The 9,558-nt window shown below is 34.8% G+C and overlaps 1 protein-coding gene across 3 annotated transcripts in view; it reads left to right on the top strand.

Annotated features, from left to right (window-relative positions):
• Positions 1 to 6,901, top strand: part of LOC117153205 (neuroendocrine convertase 1) — a 163,004-nt gene extending 156,103 nt beyond the window's left edge. For 2 of the 3 annotated variants that reach the window (XM_076622951.1, XM_033326999.2), the window contains 5 exons: positions 1,720 to 1,872; positions 3,638 to 3,807; positions 6,189 to 6,322; positions 6,492 to 6,623; positions 6,735 to 6,901. In XM_076622951.1, the coding sequence (XP_076479066.1) occupies positions 1,720 to 1,872; positions 3,638 to 3,807; positions 6,189 to 6,322; positions 6,492 to 6,623; positions 6,735 to 6,830 (685 nt within the window). In that variant the 3' untranslated portion in view covers positions 6,831 to 6,901. The remainder of the gene's footprint in view (positions 1 to 1,719; positions 1,873 to 3,637; positions 3,808 to 6,188; positions 6,323 to 6,491; positions 6,624 to 6,734) is intronic. The other variant, XM_076622952.1, reaches the window with a different exon arrangement.
• The last annotated feature ends 2,657 nt before the right edge of the window (positions 6,902 to 9,558 follow it).

The following is a 9,558-nucleotide window of genomic DNA, read 5'->3' on the forward strand; positions in this document are numbered from 1 at the left end:
ACATAAATGGTGTCATAAAATTCTCGAACCCGGTATAAAAAACATGAACACATCCAATAAGAAATTATCATATTCTATGTTCTATTCTGTTTCTTTGAAACACGATTTCGATGTAATACATACTTGAACATTTTTTTCAAAATATTTGATATAATTGCTTGAAAATATTATTGAAGTTATTCATATAAAACGCTGTTTACGACGCGCGTTTACATTTTTATCTTTATGTTATTTTGATATGCTTTCCCCTTAACAGTAGTTTTCAGTTTTTGATACGGTGTAAAGTTAATCTGTATGATATACCATTTTTTCACGAGTGTCCTCTTTTAAACAGATATATTATTATGCAGACTTCAAGTGTAACGATACATAAAAGCTTGGATTACAAAATCAGCTTGAATCAGTATTCACAAATAGCTAGTTTGCCATACTGTCAGAGAATTAAAACCACTAGAACGCCAGTCCTAGCTCCAGTTCGCGAATTTTATCGGAACACCGTTTAACGATAATTGTGATCCATTTTAATTAACAGCACTACATTTATATCCATCGAAATGCTTATCCAATTTCAAGCAGATCGCGGTGTCGCTATCTGGACGTATCATGGTTGGATTATTCGGGGAAAATATCTCGCCGAATTCCCCAGGTTATGAAAAAAACTTTGTCGCGATATATGAAGCCCAAGTCGATCTCGTTTTTCTCCTTGGGCACCGCGAACCGTCGGTGGATTGAAGCATTGTGTCATTCTTATTCGTTCCGCGACGGGGAGGAAATGTAGGTCGTGCTGTTTCAACGAGAAACGATAATTGCAGTGAAACGAACAGGAAGCAGAGATCGTTTCTTTCTTCACTAAAGACAAATGCCACGGCTTCTGTGCTGTAACGCGCACCTGATCAACAGTCAGGGTCAAGATGTGCTTGCACCATTCGAGCTTTCCTTTTTATACATAATGAGCTATATAATAAATTAGTTCATAATAATAACTGTGATTTTATTCTGATTTTATCCCGCTCGACGATAAACGAGATAGACACATTATTTTGACACGAAAAAATAAATAGAGGGCTAAAATGATGCCAAAAAAATATACACGTAGGTTTGGATTTATTAAGAATGTTCTTCATGTCGAGAATTTCATGTCAAGAACTTCATTCACGTCGTTCAAAGAGCTGGTGCGATACGTCGAATTCAGTGACCTGATTGCGCGATTGTATCGGGCTCTCAGCGAAATGCGACCAACAATGCCTTATTCTGTATCGATGTTGCTTAAATAAAATCGTTTGTCGGCTAAATCGATGTTTGTTAAAGTCATAGATTATCGATCATTGCATGCATTTTATAAAAAATCAAATTTTTATGGATATGGTTAAGACTTTTATCTATCTCTGAATATTATGATTTACTATGGATAGAACTTGGAATCTACTATGGATATCTTGAACGCTTTTGCGAATTAAGTATATTTCCGTCCGTAAAATAATCCTCAGAAAATTTTAATGTAAAAACACCAAAATTCCGGAAGCAATTTAGAAACGAATATTGGATTTTTGAAAGGAAGAAAAGGAAATAGAATTACCGGCGAGTGTTTCCCTAGCAAAATGGAGGTTCTTTGCCGCGTGTAAAAAGGGATTACACCAACCTACGTCGGAAACCGTATCATTTTACGTTGGCCGTTCTTTCTTTCGCGCTGGCAGACCCATTAATTGCATCAACTTTCAGGGAGAATCCAGGCTGGTTCAGAAACTCTGCTGGACTTTGGTTCAACTCACGTTTCGGATTTGGACTTATGAACGCGCACGCTTTAGTCTCGGCCAGTTACAACTGGACTACTGTACCGGACAAAACCATCTGTAAAGTGGAATTCGCTAAAGCGTAAGAAGAATTACGAGAAAATTTCGTTCTTAACTTTCATCGCTTACAAAAATAATTGTATTTATCATATAGGAGTATTTCAGCGATTCAACATTTTCTTCATATTCGAAAGGAAATTAGCACGAATTCAAACATATATTAAACCATATCTCGTATTAAAATGTGTCTGCGTAAAATTACGGTTACAAATTAGTCAAATTTACAGAATGTGACACAGATATCTACGTGTTCGTTAATCGATAATGTGTACGTGTTCCGTTGTAGCTGAACGGGCTACATGCAAATACTACGCAAGCGTACGTAGAACGTAGCACACAGGGTCCATTTAGATTACCACGGTTAAAACGTAATTCTGTACGCTGTTTTGAACATCGTGAACCTTGAATACTAAAACAAGCTTCCCAGCTTGCGAACCTGGTATTTCCACCCACTATTGCGCCAACTTTTACATGCATTACATCTCGACTTCGACTAAATTCATGAAAATTTAATCACTCTTCCATTACTAATCGATGCCCTTTAGTTAGTTAATCCGGTGATATATTAATCATAGATTTAGAAGTTAACGAACACAAAAATTTAGTTCTCGATTTAATCCCGACGAAACTTTAAATCTAATTAAAATTAATTCTAGAGAGATTCATAAATAAGAAAATTGTTGTGTCAAAGAACAGGAACGAGTTACTCGTCGTCCTCGGTTTCATGAAAGGAAGTTATACTTTTATCATTTTATCCAGTTGAAGAATATTAAAAGATGCTTGTTTCCTCGGGGAATGCAGGACGTGTACTTCTCTCAGGTAGAAAACAGAGACACGAATTACGTCGCAAGCAGTTTCATGGAATCAGAGCTTGAGCTGATACTCAGGTTGTGTCCTTGGTCCTTTAAAAAGCGCAGCAAAGCCCGGTGACTTTTTACGTCGTTAAATTCAACATACGGGAAAGTGCTCTTCACTCATTCGTTGCTGCACCGTAAGGGAAGCATAGTCGAAAAAGTGGAACGTCTCGAGGACTTCTCGTACATTCCTCACCCGTCAGTTTACTGTTTCTTCAGATAAGAAGTAGCCCCGTCTCCTCCTTTCAACTAAACATCTTCCGACACACTACAGAGTGCAGTCAACATTTTTTGCAAATTTCCAATCTAACATTTTCGTGTCACATTTCTTCTAAAAAAGTATTCTACTGAAATTTCAACGTCAACAACTTTCTTATCCTAAAATATTTGTGGCTGTTGTTTCAACAACATTGTAACTTAATTATCAAATGAAAATTAGAATATTCCGATAGCTCGTCGAAGCGACTAACGTTTTCAAACCATTGCACTTCCTTTGCAAAATTCCACTGGAATATCAATATAAAAAATTCTCTTATTCTCAAATATTTACGATTATTATTTAACTATCTCATATTTGACTCTATTTTTACAATAATTATCAAATGAAATTTAAAACGTAATCGACTCTCGAAACGCTCTTAATAGTCCAGACTGACATATTCATTGCTCTTTATTTACTTTCGGAAAGAGTTCCACTGGAATTTCCATAATTTTCTCGTTCTGCGATATGTAGAACTGTACATTTAATTAATATCTCATGTAATTATCAAATGACGTTTAAAGTCTTATGACTATCGAGATAGAACGTGCTTCGGTCTTGACAATCGATATTCCAGGAAGCTTCAACATGTTCTATTGACAAGACACGGATGTATCCGGAAGCAACCCACAATTTACTCTCACACATATAAGAAAATATTCCGTTTGGCTTAGAATCGACAAGGAGTTGGCTTATGGAAATACCAGGCGGTTACGATTCGAGACGGAGAACGAGTGTCGATCGGAAGGAAACGAGATTACGTTTTTGGAACACGTGGAAATCGAGGTCACCCTCGAGTACAGTCTTCGTGGTGCACTTCAGATGTATCTGACTGCGCCCTCAGGTATGCACTTTTCATTTGTGTCAACTTAACTCGTCTCTGATATTTGTGTATATGCTATGAAACACTCGACAGTAGGAGATAAAAAAAATTTATCCAAGAAAATAATCGCTTCGAATATATAGAGATAGAGGCATATGAATATCTAGTACAATTCGAATAGATTGTGAATATTATTCTTGTTACAGTATTTTCAAAATTATAGTCGAGGAATATTTTCCCATTGTCAAACGTTTCCCTGTTCCCATAGCTGGAACGAAATACTCTGCTTAATCTTTAAGGATCAACATAGACAGTGAACATTTCGTCTCCAATAACATCGTAATATTATTTTTTAATCATAAACAATAATTTTCCTACTCTTCGTCGAATATTAACTAACGATGAAATATTTAATTTCATCTGCTTGATTTTATACAGCGCGCAATGTATATGTACATGTTCCTATGGTAAATGTATTATCTTCCGCAACTTTAATTGAAATTGATACCATCAAGCAAGAATTGGTTTCAAATTTTACCAGTATAATTATGACAGTCGTATCTCGTTACAGTGCTAACGAAATTTCAAAATATTTCGTGTAGGACAGTACGGTACAATACATACAAATATTCTCTGATAACTGTACAAATACTTACAACGTACAATTACAATAATTTAGAAGTGTGCCAATACTTATACACGATAATGTAACTATAAAAAGGCCCTTTATTGATACAATGCCTCGACGATTTTCAATAATGCATCCGCGCTGACCCGAGGTTTCTGTTCAAAGGCTTTAAGGATAAAGTGACGCGTATAACTCTCGTATGCACTGGAAAGATGCGTTTGAATGTAGATTGAAATGTCTGTTTCGGTCTGTTGCGTATTTATCGCCGCGTAACACAGCTTTTACGGCGTTAGCGGCGTATGACGAGAGAAAAATGCTCGCGAAGATTCGCGAGAAATAAGATTTTTACAGTGTACACACTTGCAATCGAGGTACACGTCGCATCTCGAGATCGATTTCGTGTCGTGAACTACCGTTTCCAACCGGAGGAACAGTCAGGAGTGTAGATTTATGGTCGTGGTACAACCTTTTACTTTCTAAAGAGAAATTTAGCGAAAAATCTTCTACTTTCAACCTTTTCGACCCTTGAACTTTCAAAGGTTCTACGTGCAGGCGAGTATTGTGAGAGATGCATTATTCTTTTGCACTTAGCAAGCACTTTCATGATATCTCTTTCTATCAGTTCTAAATAATTAAAGCCGGAATTTTCATAAGAAAAAATTATATGTTTCTTGTGTATATATCATATAAAATGTTTATAAAATAAAAAATAAAAAATAAATAATAAAAAATAAATTTTTGTCATCTATACATATACATTTATATCAGATTGTTGAAACGATTCAGAATAGGAATGCACCTCTATCATTCGAAATATATTCTAATTGAAAAATTGTGAAACTTCTTTATAAGATAAAATGTTCTATGAATTTGTTTTTGAAAAAATCAAAATAGCTGCTGACTGCCTGAGTTTCTATTATTATGCTCGTATCTTTAATGTTTGATTTATTTCCAGATGTAATATTTAAACTGCCGATCATAGAAGACTAGTTGAATAAGATCAAGCTATTCGATATCGATTCGTCATTAATAATTTTTATCTTCTGTAGTATAACCGCACCGCTTAGCAAGTCAAATATACATAAGTTGAACACGCGAGAAACCGAGTGAAATTGGTATATTCGAAACGGTGAATAAGGAGTTTATTTCACAAGTTACGATACGAGTGTAACACGTGCGTTGTGTATAAAATCTATTTATCAAGTAATCAAGTTTCTAACACCTTATGCGTTTTGGAAAGAACATTACTAGTATGAGCACAGGTAATATGACGTAAAAACGAGATATAGCAAATGATTCCACCGTAGCAGAACTGAATCGTGCTGATGAATTATTAATTTTTTTATCGAATAAAGATGAAACGCCTCCTCGTTTTGTTTTACATTTTCCGGAAAATTTATAACAGCAGCATATGCTCTGCGTTCGACGTGCGATCCTCGTCATCGTTTGATTTTAACTACGTACTCCATAAAGGACTTTCGAAAAGATACCCCGCGATTAACAGGTTAAATAATCGCACATACCATGATATAAAAGCTCACAAAGAATAACATTTGTAATTATTATTTTTCTCTGCATTCCAATTTACGCAACTGATTTGCATCGCTTCTAGGTAATCGATATTTATCGATAATAGTTGTTTATTTATTGTGAATTTGTCCGTTACGACCAATATACGTAACGCTTCTATAATGTCACATAAAATGTAATGCCAAGAGTGGAATAAACTTGTCATACAATCTAATGAAATTAATTCTTTTCGCATGGTCTCAAGGGACACGGGTACAGATACTAAAGCCAAGAAAATTGGACGATTCAACTGCGGGTTTCGAGAAGTGGAAATTTATGTCTGTGGCGTCATGGGGTGAGGACCCACGTGGCAGCTGGTTTCTAGACATTCTCGACGAGGTAAATCATCATAAAAAAAAAAAGAAAAAAGAGAAAAGAGAACATTTCCTATTAACCTGACAAAGTTACAATTTCTTCCCCATTGAGTAACAACGAATGGGATTTTCAATTGAGTGGAACCTGTATATATGTACTGTATATATGTATATATGTATTCGCATCTCAACAGATCGGACCAAAAGAGAATAACGGCACGATAGAAACGTTTACGCTGGTTTTACATGGGACCAGAAAAATGCCAGAATACCGAAAAAATGGGCCACGAATTTATAACCAGGACTACAATCGAATGCAAAACATAGTAAGTATTATAGAATTTATCGGTCTTTCAATGAATTGTAAACGTGCTGTGTGCTCCTCCCTAATATTTTTTACATTTTACATAAAAAATGTAAGTGTACATTTGTCACAGAACGAGGATCAATCATCTACGTTCAAAAAGAAGCTGGGATTACTCATGCAAGAGACAAACGATATCTATGAAAAAGAATGGTTGGAGTTTTTGTGAATATAAATTCTCCGACGAATTAAATTGCCCTGTATTGTGCGCCAACGAAAATACAATATCCGGTTGAATAAAAATAATAAAAATAATAAAAATCGATATACGTATATACCTAAGAATCTTTCGAATCTCAATTCGTTCAATTTCGTTTCCATATTATCTACATCTTTTATATTGGCTTAATCTATTATTTTTATATTATCTTCATATTATCTTATTCTTCTATTCTCATACCTTTATATTATTTTATTATATTAAAATCGACCTCTCGTATCACTGAACGAAAATAATTGATAACACAAAAGCAATTAACAGATGATTACGATACAAACAGAATTGTAAAAGAGGCTACATTTTCTAGCAACTTGGCTCAAACGGATCTACTATTTCCCTTTTCAAAGGAAAATAGATTAGAAGAAGTCGCATTAACTTAATTAATAATTTAATTTAATTAATTTTTAGCAAGCACAAAGCTCTTTATTGTCAACGAGTAGTACACTCAAATTCCATTTTCTGTGCAAATGTCTCGCTGTTATGACATACGGAGAATTTTAGTGTGCAAGTTTTCCTTATTCCATACATCCACTGTACCTAACGTCTTTGTGGTGACTTCCAACTATATCCTGCAGTCGCGAAATTCTAGAAGGCGACTTTAGCGTCAGGGGACTCTGTACTTTACGATGAATTAACATTCACAATCCTCCTGAAAACCTTCATCGTCTTCAAGTCCCAGCAGGATTTCTCAGTAGTATGTCAAACATTTAAGATTTACTGAAATAACTCACGGTTATAATCCAAGAAATTACTGAAAGCTTCTGTTTAATTTAAAACGTGGGCAGTATTTTTATATTTCTTTTAGCAAGTTCTTTTATTTTTTGCACTTCTATGTTTCTCCATTCCCGTATTTTATATTTGTGTAGGGATTTCCATATTTTTATATTCTTACGTTTCTTTTTTCCTTCTAACAATTTTCCTGTCTGGAATGAAAATATTACAAAAAGTTCCAAATTCTCACCCTTTGAATATTTTTGATAATAGACAAAATTGACGAAAAAATTAAAAATATTACAGCTTGAAATTTACTTGTCACAACATTTTCATTGGCTACGTAAGGGTCAAACGTAGATTTACTCGTTTGGAAATATTCCTAACTCTTCAATGGCACCTTTTTGGAAGGATATTATTACTCGGTTCATGGCAGCTGGATGAAGAGTAAGGAAAAAGTATTTAAGACATCGTGGAACACATCTTAAATAGAACGTGACCGAGTTCGGATATTCTTTCTCCTCTCGAGTAATGAAATGTCTTAAAATTCGTTCCTCTCTAAACGAGCTTTGATAGTTCTACGAAAGTGTCGCTGTGCTTAAATGCCGTGTTACGAGGAACATAAATTCTTTATACGTACATGAATACCAGCACACTCTCTACAATTGATCTAAATAGATGGCGATATTCATTCTGAGAATTTTAATAAAAGAATCAGAAAATTCGATGAAGAATTTCTTTTAATCTTCGTAAAGTTCTTTCAATCGTCTCACTCGTCAATCATTTATATTAAATGCCTCCGTGTATAAATTATCAAAGAATAATAAGTATAATGAAAAACATGGCAATACAAATATCAAAATCGGTTGAAAAAGTGATTGAAAAAAATGTATATACGTAAGAAAAGAATTTAATTCTATTATTTTTCAATGGAATTTTTATCATAATATAAATAAGTAGTCTAATACTTGTGGATAACATTAACGAGTAAAACGAATGACAATTCTATCCAAAATCATACTTTATCACCCTTTAACATTCACATACACGTAATCGTCAGAAATACAATCTTCGCAGGAGTTCATTCCTCGCGGTCATAAATCATATCGTAATGCAAAAATGCGACTTATGTAAAATCGTAGGAATATTTTGAAGTAATGCATACCCAAGAAAACATTTGTGGTGGAATATGGTGGAAGCTATTAGCGTGGCTCGCTAGCTATTTCATCCTTTGAGAGTAAACCCAGATGAAATGTTAGAGGAAACACGTCCGTTTCGCATTTTTCAGCTACGAGGCATAATTTGCACGTGTCATTGTAATTTTCCGCCAGCATGAAGAAACGAGCAACGAGCTCGTTTCATCCCTTCGTTTCTGATTGAAAACTCACGCTCCGGATCAAAGGAAAAATGTGTCGGTTGCGCATGATATTTGTGAAATTCACTTTTCTATTTCAACTCAGGAAGACGGATAGCTGTTTGTCTCGTGTTCAGAAATTTAATTTTCGCTAGAACGATGGGTGGAATAACAATAATGCAGGCAACGACGAGGCACACATTGTGAGCCAGTTTTGCGTGTTTTATTTTTGATTATGAAGCAAATACGCGTTCCACTGGCGGACGAGACAATGAGAAACGGTTGTAACAGGGGAAAACAATATCGGTGGATGAAAGCCGGGAATCAATCGATCTACAACGGAAAATACAGTTCTTCATGGAGAATTTAATTAAAACACGAATTAATCTGACCACTATGCAAAACGTGTTTCTGGTTATTAAAAGCCGTTTGCTTTATCGATTGACACGATATTACCGCGAATTAATCGTACGTATATTGATATTATAATTGACGGACAAAAATTACAATGCAAATGAAAATCACGATACAAATAAACTGATAATTAATATCAAAAAATGTAGAAAGTATGTACGGCAGTGATTTTAGTAAAAACTGAACGACATCGAGCGT

The sequence above is a fragment of the Bombus vancouverensis genome, chromosome 11 (genome assembly GCF_051014615.1).
Source record: "Bombus vancouverensis nearcticus chromosome 11, iyBomVanc1_principal, whole genome shotgun sequence".
Taxonomy (NCBI): domain Eukaryota; kingdom Metazoa; phylum Arthropoda; class Insecta; order Hymenoptera; family Apidae; genus Bombus; species Bombus vancouverensis.